The 19,788-nt window shown below is 56.0% G+C and overlaps 1 protein-coding gene across 1 annotated transcript in view; it reads left to right on the top strand.

Moving 5' to 3' along the window:
• LOC119093241 (uncharacterized) overlaps positions 1-19,788 on the top strand; it is a 74,007-nt gene that overhangs the window by 54,210 nt on the left and 9 nt on the right. The window contains 4 exon segments of the mRNA XM_037216163.1: positions 7,665-8,165; positions 8,703-9,029; positions 18,104-18,481; positions 19,280-19,372. Of these exon segments, the coding sequence (XP_037072058.1) occupies positions 7,665-8,165; positions 8,703-9,029; positions 18,104-18,481; positions 19,280-19,372 (1,299 nt within the window).

The following is a 19,788-nucleotide window of genomic DNA, read 5'->3' as shown; positions in this document are numbered from 1 at the left end:
CTGGGTTGCCTCAGTTGCAGCCGCTGACCTATTTCACGCCTGAGGCGACAGCAGATGGTGACCAGGTCGTTCGGTTCTCGGCGGAGACGAGATCATGCGCCCGGGAATGAAACGGTGCCGGCCCTGACCCGGTCTCACGCGAGACGAGGACACGCAATCGACCCAGACCATGGACGAGACAGGTCCAGGTCGCTTCGATGCTGCAACAACGTTCGCTGATGATGGGTGTCCGTGACATCGTCATCTCAGAGCAGCGAGCTCATTTCGAACAGGATTAGACCCGAGTTGCTGACGTCCTTTTCTTCCGTCTTATACACCGAACTCTGAGCGCTTCGCCTTCCTTCTCGCCGATGTACTACCCGGTTGATATGATCTTTGGTGCCGACTCTGACGAATGTTGTCACACGGCTTGTTGTGACAACATTTAATGCTCAACAATTCAACAATTCAACATTCCATTCAACAAGTTGTCAGTAAGGCGAACAAACCGATCCGCTGGGCCCCGGCGGTAACCGGCCGCCTCGGATCGCGACGGTGGTCCGACATACTGGCGTACTGCAGCTGGACCACTGTCTTCTTCGACGGGATGGGTCACCACCGACGGTCTCCTCGCGATCAGGAGACAATCTCCTCGCGATCAGGAGACCGTCCTCACGATCAGGAGACCGTCTCCTCGCGATCAGGAGACCGTCTCCTCGTGATCAGGAGACCGTTTCCTCGCGATCAGGGGACAGTTCCTCTCGATCAGGAGACCGTCTCCTCTCGATCAGGAGACCGTCTCCTCGCGATCAGAGAGACCGGATCAGGAGAAGGGTTGGGTGTAGAATCGAGGAAAATATCTTTGAGTATGGATATATTGGTATATGGGCATGTGTAAGAGGTTTATGAAGTCTTGGGTAAATTCTTTACGAAGTACTTTGCAATGCTGCTGATTGTTTTTCCTTAGTCAATATCAGTTTAGATTTGGACATCAACGCAAAAGAATAAGTTTAGGTGTAAACTTTTGGAAGGCTTCACCATAGCCCGCAACTAAATGCTAGAAATGTGACGGGTGGGTACCACTGGTTAGGAACGGGTAATGAATGGGTATGGGTAAGCGGCATGGGTAGCGGGTGGAATGGGTAAAGGAAAATGTACCTGTGAACGCCTTTAATCTCCCACCAGACTTGCTTGGGTCGTTTCGTTCTGGAAAATCCGGGATATTCCCAGAACGTAAGTGCCTTCAGAGTTGTCGTGGGGGTGGGGCTCACTTTCTGAAAGTTATGCCCATCGCCCTGGTATCGGCCATAAGCAAGGAGGGCATGGAATCCACCAAGGTCTTTGTTCGGTCCAGTCGTGTATATAAGTGCGGTTGCATTACGCGCTTCTGTAAAGGCGCACCAGTGAAGCTATGCATTTTTACATCCGTTCCGGGTTTGATCCACCTTCCATGCGCGAATGAAACTGCTTCCGTTGGTCGAAGTGAGAGGATGTTGGAGAAGTAAAGAGGACGTTCGGCGGGGGGGGGGGAGGTTAGAAGAATCAGATCGTGGAATCACTCCTCATTCCATGGCGAGCTTTACCACTTCCGGACGCGGCCGTCAGAAGGGCGGCATCGAGTTCAGACTTCTTCCATAATACTCACTATTGTGGAAGATGCTCGCATGATGACTCTATTATGACTGATGATGATGATGCTCGCATGATGACTATAATGCTGACTATTACAGTCATCAGAGTGGTACCATCAGCTCGTATACTTCGTCTACATTGAGCCGCCTTTAAGCATTGAAATACAAGGCTTGAAGAGCTGTTTTGCTGCCCACATGCTTGGAAGGTGTCTATTTTGGCTACAATGACGGGCGACCGGTGATCTCGCTACGGCCTCAGAACTTATGACAAAGCACTTCAAATTTAAGCTCTGATCGGCACTTGAGTGAGAAATTGAAACACTATTGTCATGAAATTGAATAATAATTAATAGAAATAATAACTAAAATAGAAATTGCTAACTATTCTGCAGCCCGGCAATGAAATTGAATTGGAAACTTCTCTTGCCTTCTAATTCATCACGTAATTGGCCCCCCAATCCTGCGGTAAACCACTACCCCCAGTTGTATCGTAAACCACACACTGGTCCACAGAACACACTGGCTTACTGTGGACCAGCTCACGCCGATGAGGCCAGGGGCAAGTCCGGATCTCTACCATGACTGTCGTGAGTCAGGAGTCTCCAAACACCCCCTGGTCGCCAGTGGTGCTCGCCGACTGTGAAGTTTGAGCGGCACTGCCAGTCGTGTGTAACGGCCCTGGGAACTGGTGCACGCGGCCCGGGGGCTCAACAGGGAGACGCCTCCGGGCCCCATTTGGTGGCACTGACCGCTGTCCGTGATGAACGGTACCAGGGGCGTAACCAAGACCGGGGGGGGGGGGGACTTGAGGGGTCTACCCTCCCCCTGGGCTCGTTGTTTTGGTTTTTCATCATTAATGGCTCTGAACAGAAAGCTCAAAATCGCCGTGATCCATTCGCATCGAAGGACGCCGCCCTTCCCTCTCTTACGAAAATCCCGGCTGCGTTCCTGAGCGCCACTGCAGGCGATGAAGTTGGGTGAGCGGCTAGCTGCAACGAACGCCACACCAGGAATACCCCGTTTTACGGTAAATACAGAAAGCCATTCTAATTTGAGGCGATCTTCTATTGTTTGTTAATCAAGATGTGAGATACGCTATCTACACCCTTATTGTTATCCTGCACCTTTTCCTAATCTTAACCACGACTTACCCCAGCCCTTTTACGAAACACTCCGCTTATCAATTGATAGCGATTAGAGAAGAATGGTCACGTCTTTTATGTTGCATGAACGAGTGCAGTACAATAGAAAGTGTCGAGTTTTTGCTTGACGCCATTAGTTTAATTTTCACGAGTCTTGTCCGTTTTCTATAGTTCGCTGTTGATTTGAACAGATATTAAATCATTTCAGGCCGCTGTTTGACCAAGCTTTGCACACATCCGTCCTCACAGCCAACCTCAGTCAATCCTGATTTCACCAATTTGTTTAGTAAGCGAGACGTTTGGGATTAAATTCGAAAGTCACCTGTGGGACGGTGAATGCCTCTTTGTGATGGTTTACGCTCCTGTTGACGACGTAACCAGTGTGAAACAGACCACGGTTTGATGCATTTCTGGCCTTGACTGCGATGGATCGGTTTGTGGGGTGGATTTAGTCAGTAAAAGCCGCCGAGGCCGCCCCCCACTCTGGTAGTATAGGTCCAGGACATTGTCGCCCGCACCACATCACTTGCCTCCAGTGAGCTATGCAGCCTGCAGAGATAGCAGTGAAGCTGGAGTTTGGGATGCCTTTGTGTAGGGTCGCCAGGGATCACTTCCGATGCTGGTAAAAGTGATAAAAGGTCGATAAAAGGTGGATGAGAGGTCGATCAAAGGTCGATAAAAGGCCGATAAAAGGTCGATAAAAGGTCAAAGTGGTAATGCAAGATACAGCGGTTGGATTCCAGCGTTTTAACTGTGATGCGTATGCGGTTTAATGTAGCATACCATGGTCGTGACGTTGTGACGTTGGCTGCGTGGTGAGCATACAGCAGCGATAACAGAATGATGTGTCCCACCAGCATATGTCCACGGTGGTGGTTGACTCGCCGCAGGAGGTTAGCAAAATTTTAATTATTATTCCCTACAGATTATTTCCAAACGCAGAAGAACTTCAATACATCATCACCATTTAAAGCTTCGCGAGGGAATCAATTTCATGAGCGTATTGGGTGTTTCACAGAGCTCAGAATATTTGCGGCCGACAACTGACGCTGGTGAAAATGTATTTTGCGGGTGCCAATTTTCTATGTTTGGGTTGGGCGGGTACTGGGTGGCCCGTGACTCCCGTGGCCGCCAAGCCGCGCCTCTGAGAAAGCGGAGGTAACGGTGCTCCAGTGACCTGCAGTCTCCCGTCAAGCAGAGTGGAGCCTGTGACCCTCTTTACAGCCGTGCCGCCACAATCTCGGAACAAGCCCGACTGCTCTCTTACACGCGTTAAAATCACCGCCGCAGGAGCACTGCGGCGCAGCATGTGGAGACTCAAGCGCGACACAAGCAACTAGCAGCTGCGCGTCACGCGCTGGTTCACTGGGGACCCGGTGCGTGCATCTGATACTGAACTCCATGCTGTGCTGCTGGGTCGCCTCCAAGCACCGCACAGTGCGAGAGGCGGAGCCTGTGGTGGTCACGGTGGCCCCGGGCGGCCAACAGTCCGGAACGGAGCGAGGTTATCCCGGGACGCGGCGGTAGCGCGGCGCTCCCGCCGACCGCGGTGTCCTGCCCCCCCCCCCCGCCCGCCCCTCCCCGGAGTCCGTCCAGCCCCCCCCCCCCCTCCACCAGTGCGGCGGGAGACAGGGTCGCAGGCCGAGCTGCGGTGGCAGGAGCGAATCTCTTTGTAGAGCAGTGTCGGAGGAACACCACGCTTCCTCCCAAGGCAGACGCGTGCCTTGTTCACGGGCGATATATGGAGCCGATATCAGTATCGGGGAAATGGCTATTCCAAAAAGGCACACAGATCCACCATTGGCGGATGTTAACGCTAGAGACAACGTGTTGTTTTCTGTCGCCGCTATACTGGTGACAGGATGATGGATGGCGTTTACGCACACGTCCGTTGCGTAGCGTGCGGTCACTCAAGGTCATCTCGGCCGCTGGCGGAGCGTGACGGAGCGGGACGTCACGTGTCGTGTGGTGACGTCACGTGTCGTGTGGCGACGTCACGTGCCGCGCAGTGGCAGCGGCCGGCGCCAGTGGCCGCGTGCCCGTCGCTGGCTGTCGCGCCAGTGACATGCACGGCACGTGCGCGTGCGTCGCACGGCTTGCACGCGGCGCAGGCTCTCGGGGAGCCCGCGTTGCTCGTTACGGACTACACCAGCAGTACGTGGCACTGCAGTGGAACATATATACTGCAGTGCTTCAGTGTACAGCTCGCAGTTTGTATAGCTCTGCTTTACAGTGTCCAGTCTGCAGCACGCTGTAAGCAGTGAGTATCCGCAAAACCCATCGGAAAGCTTGTTGTTTTGGTGATTTTTAGTGAATTTCTGGCGAGTTGGGCGCGACATTAGTGGATCATGGCAAAAATTCAGGCGCGTGGTAGGAGAGGGGGCGTGGTGCTTCCAACGGAATGCGGTGCTCCGCTGACGCGTAACATGCAGTGACATCTGGAAGGAGGCTTCTGTTGTCCGCTGGGGGCCCTTTAGGCATTTTCTGGCACTCGTCATGAATCAATAAACGTCTAGCAGCAAATCTAGCTGAGGATAGCTGTACGTAATATGTTAAAGAACAGCTCTTTCGACAGTGGCCGTGTCACTACAAGGCATCGGGTCCGTTGTATGTAAAGTGTAACAGAATAGCGCTTTCGACAATGGCTGCGTCATGACAAGGCATCGGGTCCGTTGTATGCAAAGTGTAACAGAACAGCTCTTTCGACAATGGCTGCGACACTACCAGACACCGAGTGCGGAAAACCAGGCCGCCAGCGTCCCGTGCCACGAACACCGCGAGCACCCAAACGAAACGTGACGTCGATTCGCGCTGAACGCTGGGCGTCGTTCTCGCGCCTTCTAAGAGCAGGCTATAACAGAACCCGGCACATGTCAGCAGATTGATGCGCTGAGCTCAGCGCGGTTTATGTTGTTACATCAAATGTCCTTTAGGTAAGCCAGTCTTCTGTGCCTCCCAAATTGTCTGTGCTGAGACGGTGGGAAGACGACACCTATACCACTTGTGCAGCGTTTCACACACCGCATCAAATCTGCGTCGATAATGGCTGCCGGCAACAGGCAGCCATGACAGCGTCGGCCGGTGCAGTACACCGGCAGTGCCGACGTCGGCCGGTGCAGTACACCGGCGGCGCCGACGTCGGCCGGTACAGTACACCGGCAGTGCCGACGTCGGCCGGTGCAGTACACCGACGCTGCGGACGTCGGCCGGTGCAGTACACCGGCGGTGCGGACGTCGGCCGGTGCAGTACACCGGCGGTGCCGACGTCGGCCGGTGCAGTACACCGGCGGTGCGGACGTCGGCCGGTGCAGTACACCGGCGGTGCCGACGTCGGCCGGTGCAGTACACCGACGCTGCCGACGTCGGCCGGTGCAGTACACCGGCGGTGCCGACGTCGGCCGGTGCAGTACACCGACGCTGCCGACGTCGGCCGGTGCAGTACACCGGCGGTGCCGACGTCGGCCGGTGCAGTACACCGGCGGTGCGGACGTCGGCCGGTGTAGTACACCGGCGGTGCCGACGTCGGCCGGTGCAGTACACCGGCGGTGCGGACGAGGCTTCATCTCTGACCGCGTGACCCGCCGCCCCAGCATGGCCTGCGACGATACCTGCGGGCGGGCGCGGCGGCCGCTCCCCGGGTGGGGGTGCGGCTGCCACGGCTCACTTTTCGCTGTTTTTCGGGCCAGTGGACCGGGCTGTGCGGCGGCCGAGGTAATTAGAGATGGTATGGGAACAGCATCTGGTTTTGCTGATGGCGCCTCTGGTGCTGTTCGTGCTTGAGGACGTATCGTAGACATCCGGGTGCACGTCAACAGATGTTTCGGCCAAAATGGTCAAAAGCAATTTGGGCCATACAACTGTTGTAGAGGCAAGCCAAGTTCCATATTAACTGACGCCCCATATTTTGGGAAGTTACATGTTGCCTGAAAAGCGGAAAGCATTTTTTCTTGGCGTTGCCATGTTTGTCTTAAGCCGTTCACTTAAGTCTTGAAACAACTTTACGAGACGGGAGTCATATCGGACGTGGCGTGCAGCGTTCTCCTGTTAAGAACTGAAGTCATCATCTGTACCCTCCCATGCTTCCGTGATGACCTCCTGGTACATCAACCGCCCCTTTCGGCCCTGTTTTCTAGTTGTCCTCATTCCCATCATAACTTCGACTCGTGATTAGAATTGATGTCCTTGTTAGGTCTTTGCGGTGCTGCAATGACACTACCTAGTGCTTTTATTAGATGCCAGTCGTCTTAAAGTTTCACTTAAGTATGCAAATGAAATATGCCACAAAGGTTGGACACTGCCTGTAAGCTCTAAGCATGTCATGCAAGACAATTAAACATGCGGTCATGTTAGCATGTGAGCATGTAATCAAGCATGTAGCGATCAATTCTGGAGAACCTCAAACAAATCGATTTCCTGTCTCCAATACTTAAGCCTTCAACAGCAAAGGATGACAAAGGCTTCCGCTGATGGTCGGGGAGCCACCACACGTCACCCTGCCATGTATAACATGGGTGGCGGTTTCCCAGTATCCATGGCATCGACCTCCGCTGGATCGTCGCGCTCCGTGCAACCAATCACCGGACCTGTTAGTTAACGGCTTCCATTGATGGTCGGCAAGCTACCATACTTCACCGTGGTAGGCATAACAGTGCTGTCGGGACACCGCTATCCGTAGCATTGACCTCGACGCATCCACTGAGCCGTCGCGCTCCATTTAAGTAATCGACGGAATCGCTATGCAACGGCATGCTTCAACAGGAGCGTCGCTGATCGATACCGGAGAACACCATGCGGCAGGCGGGATGGTACCACCCCTGGGGGGTTTTCAGTGGCGTTTCCGTGGCCAGGATGGGTGCTGGTGCAGGCGGAGCCCGCCGGTGCGGGAGAGTCCGTACCCTTCTGCGCTGGACAGCGCGCACGACGCTCCTGCTGCTGCTGCTGGCCCTGGTGTGGGCGCAGGTGCTGGAGTACCGCGCTGAGCCGGTCAGCCCGACAACGGTGCGAACGGTGGCGCCGTTCCCGCGGCTCACGCTCTGCCCCGGCCATCGACTCGAGGAGGATCTGATCATCGACCTGTACCACCAACTGATCAACGGCTCGCTCTCGGTCGTCGAGTTCTACAACCGGACCACGCTGGAGATCCTGCCAACCGGCTATGACCAGCTGCAGATCATCAGGGGCCACCGCGGAATCAGCACCGTGCCTCTGCCGGGGCCGCTGGGGGTCTGGCGGCAGCGCTTCTTTCTGCATCTGGGAAGGCGGCGGTGGCAGCCGATGCGCTGTCTAACGTTCGAGCCGAGCGCGGCACTGCACCGAAGCTGCCACAGCCCACTCTCAGTCCGACTGCTGCTGCACGTGCCCGTCCTCTTCACCAGCAAGGCCAGCCAGGTGGCCTACCGGCTGTACGTGCACGGTCCGGAGGAGCCGAGCGTGGGCGACCTGCCGGCGCCGCTCTCCGACATGCCCATGCCGGTGACGCCGGGACGCGAGCTGCGGGCTGGGAAGGTCACCGGCTACCACGTGACGGCGCGGCTGCGGCGGCTGGTCAACGTGCGCCGGCGGCCCTGTCGCGATAAGCCAGGCTACTCAGTGGCACAATGTCTGAAGGAGTGCCAGTGGCGGCGGCTGGCGGCGCGCATCGGCTGCCGGCTGCCGCACATGGTGTCGGCTGGCGTATTCCTGCCCGAGATGCGGGGCCCGCTCGACCACCTGCCCGTGTGCGAACGGCTCGTGCAGTCGGAGGTGGCAGAGGAAGACAAGATCCTTCCCTGGCCGTTCCGGGGTTCTCTCTGCCTGGACCTGAACATCTCATGGAGCCGGCCCCAGCTGGAATACCACTCATACCCGACGGCGGCGGCCGGAGGGCAGGCCGCGAATAGAGCCCCCGGCAACAGCCAGCGACGCGCTTTAAGAACCAGGCGCGCTCCACCTCCGCCGGCCCCATACCTAGTAAGAAGACCGGCAGCGCATCAGTACGTGCCCAGCAGTCTGGCGGAGGACCTGCGAGGCCGCGACTGTCCCAGCGCCTGCCGCGGAGTCGCCTATAACCTGAACCAGGAGAGTCTGACGGGAGGATGCGACGACCACGGCAGCACCGTGTCCCCGTGCTTTACGGAAGCGTTCTTGACGCTCGACCTGGCTGCCGACGAGGTTCAGGAGGCGGTTGCCTTCACGCAGAGCACGCTGCTGGCCGACATAGGCGGCTTCCTCGGCCTGGTCACCGGGTTTTCGCTGCTCGCCCTGGCGGACATGGCGGAGGCTCTGGTGTGTGGCGTCGGTCGGAGACCGGAGTGTAGATGCACGTTGAGATCGGAGCGTCAGAGTCTTCGTGCGACTTCAGCTGAGAAAGCAGCATGGCCAGGGAGGGAAGTCGCGGATGCTACCGTTCTGGAGACAATCGCATGAGATCCGTTGAAGAGACGAGAAGAGAAGACCCAAAGCCCGTTATGATAGCGTGGAACACTAAAGTACGGCGATACACTGAGGGGAGAGCGAGCCGAGGCACCGAGTCCTAGATGACGAAACAAGCATCGGAATTTCGGTAGTAAAGCTCACCTTGGCGCCCTCCCTTGGCACCCCGGTCTTCACGAAATATTTCTAATTGTTGTGCGTCTCTCCACGCAAGCGTGTACAGCGGCCACCCACTGACAGGGTTCGGTTTTGAGCGAGCCGCCCCGGCATCCATGCCTGGCCAAGCACTCATAGTCCCGAGCCTATGGCAGGGATTGGTTTCTAAGGCTGCAAGGCTTAATGTTTCCGGGACAGATTGTCTCCAGCATAAGGCCGCGTCCTAGCCTGAGCTGTCCTCCCGTCTCGTCCATCCTAACCTTTCCCGACGCTGCCTCTTTATTCGCATAACCCCACAAAGGTCGTGCAGGTTAAGAACCAGAACAGCACATGCGAACTGGCCAAATGATCCAAGGTCGCCAGAGGAAGCCACTCGGACGGCAACGGCAGTTTCGGCCCCAGACAGCGTCCCTGAGCTGCCGTCCCTGCACCAGACAGCGTCCCTGAGCTGCCGTCCCTGCACCAGACAGTGTCCCTGGGCTGTCGTCCCTGCACCAGACAGCGTCCCTGAGCTGCCGTCCCAGCATCAGACAGTGTCCCTGACCTGCCGTCCCTGCACCAGACAGCGTCCTTGAGCTGTCGTCCCGGCATCAGACAGCGCCTCAGGGCTGCCATCCCTGCATCAGACAGCGCCCCTCAGCTGTCGTCCCGGCATCAGACAGCGTCCCTGAGCTGCCGTCCCTGCACCAGACAGCGTCCCTGACCTGCCGTCCCCGCACTAGACAGCGTCCCCGGGCTGCCGTCCCTGCGCCAGACAGCGTCCCTGAGCTGCCGAAGCCATGAGAGCCGCCAGCGGGCGCTGACCGCCCCCACACCGCGGCCCGCGGCCCGCCCCAGCCTGCCGCGCCGCGCGTCAGCTGCGCCACAATGGTGAAAGCGCCAGCTGCCGGCCGCCGGGGCGCGCGCCGCCCGCGCCGCGCCCCGCCTTTCTGCGGCCCGATCACGAAAGTGGCGCGGCGCACTGCCGGCGTCTTGGGATGTGGACAGCTGACGGTCGGAGCGGCAGCAACACGCGTTTGGCGTGTTGAAGATGAAGTGGACCGGTAATGGATGGAATGGAATCAGATACAATATGCTTGTTGGTAAAGATGCAACTAGTTTATCGAACACAGCACACCAAACAGTCGGCGGAAACGAAAAAAACAGGAAACGTTGATTTAGTGCAGCTATTACACTGGTGAGATTGCGAAGGCGCCTAAGGTGTTTGTCTCTCCTGGATGTCTGACGTCAGATGGCTGAAGTTTTGGTAGCTGTGCATAGGCCTCTCGTGGAGGCATAAGCTTGATGAAAGAACACGTCTGGTTGAATTAAGATATGAGGATGCCTCCAGCTTTTCCCACATACAGATTTAGAAGACAAAATGCTAGCTTGATAACCGCTTTCCCATCTTCCCGATGCATGTCTCGTTTCATCTAAGTGGAGAAACGCATGCCTAACGGAGAAGTGAAAACAAGAGTCCCAATTAAGGAAACCAATCTGATGATACACTGATATTTACGAAGGACAAGAAAGGTACGGAAGAGCTCACTGATGGCTGCATTGTCTGCGGCACACAGTGCTCACTCGTGCTTCTATCTGGAACTCACCAATCATTCAAGGCACGGTTGATTGGGTGTGTAGACTCGGATGCTTATCAGTCGGTCCGAGAAAGCGAGACGCTCCCGGCTCTCCCTCCCCTTCCCCTCCCCCTCGCGACACACACCCAACCGGTGTTCGTCAGACCGCAGAACACCCAGCCGGTGTTCGTCCCACTCAGCCGGTGCCGTGTGACCTGGCGCACGGCCGGCAGCCTGCTATGCCCGTCAGCCTGCTACGGCCGGCAGCCTGCTACGGCCGGCAGCCTGCTATGGCCGGTAGCCTGCTACGGCTGGCAGAATGCTATGCCCGACAGCCTGCTATGGCCGGCAGCCTGCTACGGCCGGCAGCCTGCTACGGCCGGCAGCCTGCTACGGCCGGCAGCCTGCTACGGCCGGCAGTCTGCTACGGCCGGCAGCCTGCTACGGCCGGTAGCCTGCCACGGTCGGCTTCAGCTCGGCCCAGGTGAAGGCGGGAGAAGCTCGGACATTGAACGAATGTAAAGTGCTTCACCCATATTTTCGTTAACCATCAGTGACGTGGCATCGTGTGACAATCTCAGAGAAGGATAGTCGCGGGATCTGGCTGATGTGGCATCGTGTGACGATCTCAGAGAAGGATAGCCGCGGGATCTGGCTGATGTGGCATCGTGTGAAGATCTCAGAGAAGGGTAGTCGCGGGATCTGGCTGATGTGGCATCGTGTGACGATCTCAGAGAAGGCTAGCCGCGGGATCTGGCTGATCTGGCATCGTGTGACGATCTCAGAGAAGGATAGTCACGGGATCTGGCTGATGTGACATCGTGTGACGATCTCAGAGAAGGATAGCCGCGGGATCTGGCTGATCTGGCGACGTGAATATGCAGTGAGTCGGTCTAAAGTAGAATTCACGCGTTTTTCTCATTTCAAAGTAAGCTTCGTGTGCAACTAGCGACATGCTTAAGTTGAGAGACACCAAAATAATTTCCTGTATAGGGTCTTTATCTTCTTGAATCGAGATCGTGTGCAAGTGCGATGCCAATCGGGTAAGATAGAGACGTGGGTTGAGCCCCCTATAATAAAAAAGCTGTAAAAATAAGGCCACTTCTGGGCTGAGATCTTCAGGCTAAGATCTTAAATGTATACGCTCCTACCTCCACATTTGGCTTATAATGAAAACTTCAATTCAAACTTGGTAAAAAAAAACACTTATAAAAGTCATGGTGTGCATCAACTAGAAATCAAACAGAAATGGAAAAGCATGATGGGCAACTAAAACTTGAACGGCTTATACTTCGTCTTGCCCCTCCCCCTCCCCCCCGTCACCCGCATTTCCTCTGAGGATCCTCTGAGGCCACTTGATGACACTCATGCGCTGTGAACACCGGAAGCAATTTGCGGCGAAATATCTCAGCACATCTCAGTTCGGCTAGTGCGGTTTGTGTTCCTGCTCACTGGAGCAAAACGAATGAGCCCGGGATATCCACGCTGTTAGTGGCCGTAGCCTTGGTCGATCAGCGTACGGCAACGGTGTTTAGGACACGTCTCGTGGAAGCCCCACTTGGGAGCCAGCAGCCGGGTGATCACTGCCAGCAGCAGCCGGGTGATCACTCCCAGCAGCAGCCGGGTGCTCACTCCCAGCAGCAGCCGGGTGCTCACTCTCAGCAGCAGCCGGGTGATCACTCCCAGCAGCAGCCGGGTGCTCGCTCCCAACAGCAGCTGGGTGCTCACTCTCAGCAGCAGCCGGGTGATCACTCCCAGCAGCAGCTGGGTGCTCACTCTCAGCAGCAGCCGGGTGATCACTCCCAGCAGCAGCCGGGTGCTCACTCTCAGCAGCAGCCGGGTGATCACTCCCAGCAGCAGCCGGGTGATCACTCCCAGCAGCAGCCGGGTGATCACTCCCAGCAGCAGCCGGGTGATCACTCCCAGCAGCGGCCGGGTGACCACTCCCAGCAGCAGCCGGGTGCTCACTTTCAGCTGAGCCGGCAACACAAAGCGCTGCTGTTGATTCGGTGCATGCCATTGAGTTGTAATGCGGCGTATATTACACTGGCAGGGGGATAAGGCAACAGCGAGCAGCTAGACACGGATTTGATAAGGCAACAGTGAGCAGCTAGACACGGATTTGATAAGGCAACAGTGAGCAGCTAGACAAGGCAACAGTGAGCAGCTAGACACGGATTTGATAAGGCAACAGTGAGCAGCTAGACACGGATTTGATAAGGCAACAGTGAGCAGCTAGACAAGGCAACAGTGAGCAGCTAGACACGGATTTGATAAGGCAACAGTGAGCAGCTAGACAAGGCAACAGTGAGCAGCTAGACACGGATTTGATAAGGCAACAGTGAGCAGCTAGACACGGATTTGATAAGGCAACAGTGAGCAGCTAGACAAGGCAACAGTGAGCAGCTAGACACGGATTTGATAAGGCAACAGTGAGCAGCTAGATAAGGCAACAGTGAGCAGCTAGACACGGATTTGATAAGGCAACAGTGAGCAGCTAGACACGGATTTGCGACACGGCTTGAACAAAACCTTTGATTGCGGCGCTAGATGACGGCGTACAACCTGCGGGGGTGCGGGGTAAGACCGTTCATTACACACCATTTGTTTGCCCCGGAATGGTTTTGACCGGGCAAATGTGTGTGTAAGGCGATTTGGCAGTTCATTTGAAATGCTTGATGACATTGCAACTTTATTTCAGTCAGGCGAATGCCAGCGGCTCCTCTCGTGCCCTTTTGCACTTGTCGTCGATCATATCCTACAGTTGACACCAACTTCAAGCGTCACATAGGATTGTTCACCCGCCTGCATCGACTGATTGATTGATTGACTGGTTGATCGATTGATTGTTTGCCCGCTGGCCCGCCTCTGCCCGCTCTGCCTGGGCCGAGAGGGATGAGGTGACATCTTTCAACTTTTACCAGACACGTCGATTACCGGTGCTCCATGCACTTTGCGAGCCAACTCTCCACGATCTCACCACTGATTCTCGTACCAAACCAGACCTCACTGTTGCGTCCCAAGGGGCGTTGTACGGCGCGCGCCCTCCGTTTTCTGCGTGGGATGACGCAGTCTTCTGTCGGCCCCAGCGCCGTAACGTGCTGTCCAGCGCAGGCTGGGGCTCACACTCGCCAACGTCACGATGTGTTTGGCTATCCTGGTCCCAGTCGCCGGCCCCGCCGCCGACCTTGTTTCGGGAGCGAACGGCCGGTAAACTGACCCGTGGGAGCGACGTTGCTGCACCTCCCACGAATGCCGCCGGCAGCGCCAGCGCTCGTTATGTCATTGGTTGAGACATGAGACGGTTTGGCCAATTATGCTTCGTCTGAAAGCCCACGTCATGCCGCCTAATGGCCATGTTGGGATTGGAGACCGGACGTGTGTGGACACATCGCTGCGCCTCTGAGGCGTCTTGGAGAAGATGTAAACATGAATCAATCTCGCCCGAACACATCGAGAAACACAAGGCGCGCATCTCAGCATTTCCATCTTAAGACATGCTTTTATGAATCAGCAATGTTTTGAAAATTAAACAAAGCAAGGAAACGCGGGTGCCAAATATCATTAGCTCTCTTTACCAGGAAACTGTAGCGTAACGTCGACAACGTCCATTCGAAAGTCTGCCACCGAGACGTAATGGGTCCTTTCATGAAAAGAAGTCAGACTCCTCGGCGTAATAACCGAGGATGAAAGTGACGTGCGATCCAAAGTACGGTTGGCCGCGTCCAAATTAGGAAAACCAAGCAAGGGGCGCATTACGTCCAATTACTTCTCATTCCGGACTCACGCACGCTCGGCACCAACGGAGGGGCAAAACTTTCCGCGGGGAAGTCCGTCTCCTCTGGCGACTTAGGGCGGGCCCCACGGGTCCCACGGGCGGGTCCCACGGGCGGGCCCCACGTCCCACCGATCCCAGGCTTCACCGGCGCCAGCTGCAGTGATCTGACAGGGGCACGCAGCGCACGCTCTTCAGACTAAATGGTTTATTGGCACTTGCGTCTCAAAAGTATCGTGAAACTTTCATTTTTAGTTGATTTTCTTCCGTCATTGCGTACAAGAAAGAACGCGTAACGCGGTTGGGTTGCCTGTATCCTTGTGTTCCCAGCATGACAAACTTATGCGCGCTTAGCCGGCGCCTTAACCCACGAAGCCTACGATCAAGGACCCGTAGCTGAGTTGAAAACATCGCGACGGACAGCTGATCACTAGGCGGCAGACTAAGAAACTCTCAGCTACGTACTTACTCACTCTTACTCCCGTCCCAGAGACAACGTTCTGGATCTATCGTCAGGGATGAACAACTGGCACCTGGCCATGAGGGGGTCAGATTGACACCGAGTGACCGTGTCGTGGTGACGTGTTGCACCGATGCGTAGTTCGGCGGTGTTTGGCCTACAGTACAAACAAAACTGTTACTTGATTTGGACGCAGTGTTCGGCCGGGGCGGTGGATTGGGAACCTTGACAACAATCAACGGTGAGCAAAGAGTGCTCTCTAATGACCATTTGTGTGGGAAGTTCGCCCATTTTTCTTAAAGAAGTAGGGAGATGATTATTTCATCTGTATCCTAGTCGAGAAGTGGGCTGATGGAGTTAACCTGAGTGATCATGATGGATGCATAGTATGACACGCTGGCAATCTTGCCACTCCACGCGTCAGCTAGCAGCCGTGCGGCAGCTGCGGCAGCTGGTTCACGTGGCCAGCACGGACCAAAACCCGGAACGTCGGCATCAGCGGACCGCGATGACTGTGACTTGCGGGCCGCCGTGACGGACCGGTCCGGCGGCTCCGTCAGTCACGCCCGCCGAACCGACGGATGACACACTAGTGCTGGGCCGTGACAAATTCCGTTCGTCATCCCGCTGATTGGTTTGTCACGGCTCGCGGCGCGTCGGTCGTACTGTCGTCTCTCACGGTTTTACGAAACTTTCGAGGTGCATTAACACCTCGCGGTGTTGCAATGGGTTGCGGACGCCTCCCTTTGGCCGCGCTCAATTTCAGCGATTTGGGTTGCGCACGCCGTTGTGGGTGAACAAGTTTCATGGCAAACACATCCATCCTTGAGAAGAACACACTAGATCATCTGAACCACTACTGCGTTATCTGCAAAGCTGCTTTGACACGGTTCAGACAAACGCAGTACAGCGCTCGATGCCGCAGCACAGCGCTAAATCTACGATCCAGGACATGTGAGTGAAGTATTGGGAGCATGCGCGCTGATAAAGACGTTGTCATAAACTCATTTCGCAATTGAGAAGGCTTTAAGCGGCTTTTCGCTGGCTCACCCATATGTCGGTCACGTGCTGTTGACTGTTCACCGAACCGGTCGTGCTGGCTCATCCAGCCCCTCTCTCCAATGGGCAAATAAGGCAGATTGGACAGAATGAGATGCGCCAGCTGCACTAAAACTCAATGATCTCACGCATGAGCTGTGCTGTTAATGGCGAGAGTTGTGGAAGACCGCAACGGGAGTTGCGTTCGTGATCGCCAATGGCAAAAATATCGTCAGATTAGTTCATTGATGGGTTCTTCCCCTGCAGTGGGCACGCGCAGTATTCAGAACACTGCTTGCTTTCGGAGCCTTTCGAAGCTTTTCATCGCCGTTTTCTCTCCAAAGCATCCGGCTTTTGGAGGCACCATTCTTGCGAAGCTCGGGGCATACACACACACACACACACACACACACATATATATATATATATATATATATATATATATATATATATATATATATATATATATATGAACGTGTTCGCTGTCTGTATCTGTATTTGGTCAAAGTATCGATGCAGAAGTGCTTTGCCGGAGCGCTCTACAAGCTTTTTCCTTGCACTCGTTGGTTGCCCTAAACACCCTGGACATTACGTAAGTTGCCAAGACAAACCCCAGACATTACGTTAGACGGCATCCTTCTCCCTCTGTAGTCAATTGATCGCGATCATTAACATCATACTCTGCCAACCGGATGTTCTTTGGTATGTAACAACCCTCAACACGCGCCCGGGTGGTCGGCTGAATGCCCTTTGCTCCAGTAGGGGTGACTGACTCCCTGATATCTCAAAAATTAAGATAGCCGGACACGTAATGTTCACATTATAGATTAAAATTTGCGCGAACTTACATGTGTAAAAATTGTGTATTCCCACGTGATGTCCTTGGGATTCAATATGGTCAGACAAGGTCAAAATCCAGGTTGGTGCCCCAGGTGCCCCCAGACTTTCTTATGCAACCGCCGTGAATGCCTGTTCCAGGCAAGAGCTTAATGAGGCCCGTGACATTGTTTGACCTTCATAAGGTCAAGGTGACCAAATATCTACACGATGACCCTGATTTTGCTATTCGAATCAGTATTTGGGACCACGCTAGAGGCGATATGTTCCTAAAAACAAAACGTTGATCGGGGTCATTTTAGGTCAGTCACATACTCTGGCCTTTAAAAGGTCAGTAGAACATGTTTGTTGCAGTCCCTGTCGCTAACCAACTCGAAATCAGCGCCAAAGACTACCCCATTAAACCAAGCTCTCGACTAAAACTTAAGGTCAGTTTTTACCTTGCTCTGGCCTACATACTTGCCCCTAGGTGAGTTAAATTTGTTACCATTCTGAATTTAATCTTGTGTTGCCTAAGAAACTATCCAAGATATGTATGGCTTCATCTCACACTATGTTGCTGCATCACATTGAATGATTCCCCACAAATGTCCTTCGCCGACAGCCATGGCCTGGGTTTTACCGCCCATGGGTTAGCGACCTTACCAGGTGCATCATCCCTTTTACATAACAATGTCCGGTATCTAATTCTCTACAGCTAAGCAAAGTTTAGCGGGGCTACGCCGCGCCGTTTGGAAATTATTCTGTAAAAATCTTTGGGCAGTCAATCTTACCCCATCCCCCAACCCACCCACCCCAACGCGTGTTGACTGCGGCTCGTCGAGTCTTTCAAGACCTTCACAAACCGTGAGATAAAAATCAAGACTTAGACTTGGCAAGTATAAATTAAGACTGTCACACCCGTGAAAGGCTTCATTTCTATTTGCGGCCTGCCTCAGACCTATCTTGACTTCTGGGCTTCATCGTCTATCCTGTTTTCGTCATTTATTGCGAAGATTCCTCGCGTCTCGTACGTGTCCTCTCGTTTGAAACTAACCCCTCGCACATTCTCGCACTCAAACGCCCTCTGCGATTTGCGTCAGACAGTTGGCTGACCGCGTGCGTCCTCTTTTTTCCAGACTCGTCGTCGCCGGACGCGGTGGGCGCGGCCTCCGCCCGCCTCCTCCGCGTGGTGGCCCCCTCCCAGTCACGTCGCAATGCCGCCCTCAAGCGACACGTCACACGGCCGGAGTCATCTAGCGGCGGCCGGCGAGGCTCGCTCAAGGTCATCCGCCGCCGCAAGGCGGCAGCACCGACGACCACTGAGCGCAGTTTCGGCGCCTACCTGGAACCGCCGTTCCTGGCGCTGTTGAATGACTCACACTTCAGCCTGCAGCCGGAGTTCCTGCTGGCACAGGGGCTGGTCGGCGAGCATCAGCTACAGCCCTTCATAGGGTTTGGCCGGCGGCTAGGGTCAGGCGAGGCGCAGGGCGCGCAGGCGCTGGGCTCAACCCGCAGTGAGGTGGTGTCTGGCGCCGGAGAGGACGCCCGCGGACGCGGGCGGGGTCGAGGTGCCACCCAGGGACTCAGTGAGGACAGGCTGAAGGCCAGGCGGAAGGCAGTGAGGGGAGGCGGTGGCATCACACCGGAGGCGGCACCGCTTGTGAGTGAGACGATCACGACAAAGCCAGCTGCAGTGAAACGTGTGGGAACAAATGCTACGGCGCCGGCGGTGGAGAATGAAATCGACAGTCCGCGGAAGTTACCCTTAGCTGACGGCGAGGTCAGCGCCACAGAGCTGAACAACGTGACAACCCCGACACCACCGGATGCTGAAGCAACTTCAGTGAAAACGTCAGCTGACGTTACACCTACCACCGACGAGGCAACTGCGACGACCACACATCCATCCCTCGCAGCTTCCTCCGTAGATGGGCTGACATCGGCAGACTCCACCACGACAGAGGTCGCTCCAGCGGCAGCGGACGAAGTGTTGCCGCCGACGCACGCTGAGGTCGAACATGTGAGTGCGCCGGCCCCCTCGGGGAAGGCGGAGGGTGACTCGAACGTAGCGGCAGTCGAATCCCCGAGCACAGCGACCGTTTCGACCGAGGCTGAAACCTCAGCCCGCCCGCCCCAGCCCAGGCCGAGCGAGCGGCCGGCTCGGCCGACCTCGGGCGGCGTCGAGTCGGCGTCGCCGTCAAGACGACCTCCATCGGCGCTGATCCGCGGTCGTCTGGGCCGCTACCGCAGCCGCCTGCAGGGGGTGCGCGGCGGACGACGGAGGACCAGCACCACACCGCCACCGCCGCCAGAACACAAGGAGAAGCAGGAGGTCAGCAAGGTGCTCGGTCTGCTGGCCAAGATCAGAAACCGGACGCGCGTGTCGCCAGCCCTCATCGCGCGGGGCGGGGCGCGCACTGGCGTTCCGGGCGGAAACGGAGGACGCTCGAGGTCGAGAGCTGGAGGTGCTGGACGCAGCCGCGTGGGAGATGGCACAGAGTCGCCTGCTGGGAGAGCGGCCTCACCAGCACCATCAGCCGCGAGACCCGCAGGACGAGCGGACACGACGCCTGCTGACGCGACAAGCGATTCCCCGGAAGGCAGCTCGCGGCCGCCGACGTCGTCAACAGCAGCCGGTCCATCCCCTGCCTCGCCGTCTGAAGCGGCAGCTGATGTCCCCACCACGTCTGAGGTAGCAGCTGATGTCCCCCCCACATCTGAGGTAGCAGCTGATGTCCCCACCACATCTGAGGTAGCAGCTGATGTCCCCACCACGTCTGAGGTAGCAGCTGATGTCCTCACAACTGTCCTCGCGACCCCC

The sequence above is a fragment of the Pollicipes pollicipes genome, unplaced genomic scaffold (genome assembly GCF_011947565.3).
Source record: "Pollicipes pollicipes isolate AB1234 unplaced genomic scaffold, Ppol_2.1 Scaffold_1600;HRSCAF=1878_pilon_pilon_pilon, whole genome shotgun sequence".
NCBI classification, from domain to species: Eukaryota; Metazoa; Arthropoda; class Thecostraca; order Pollicipedomorpha; family Pollicipedidae; genus Pollicipes; species Pollicipes pollicipes.
This window is presented reverse-complemented; position numbering and strand designations above follow the sequence as displayed.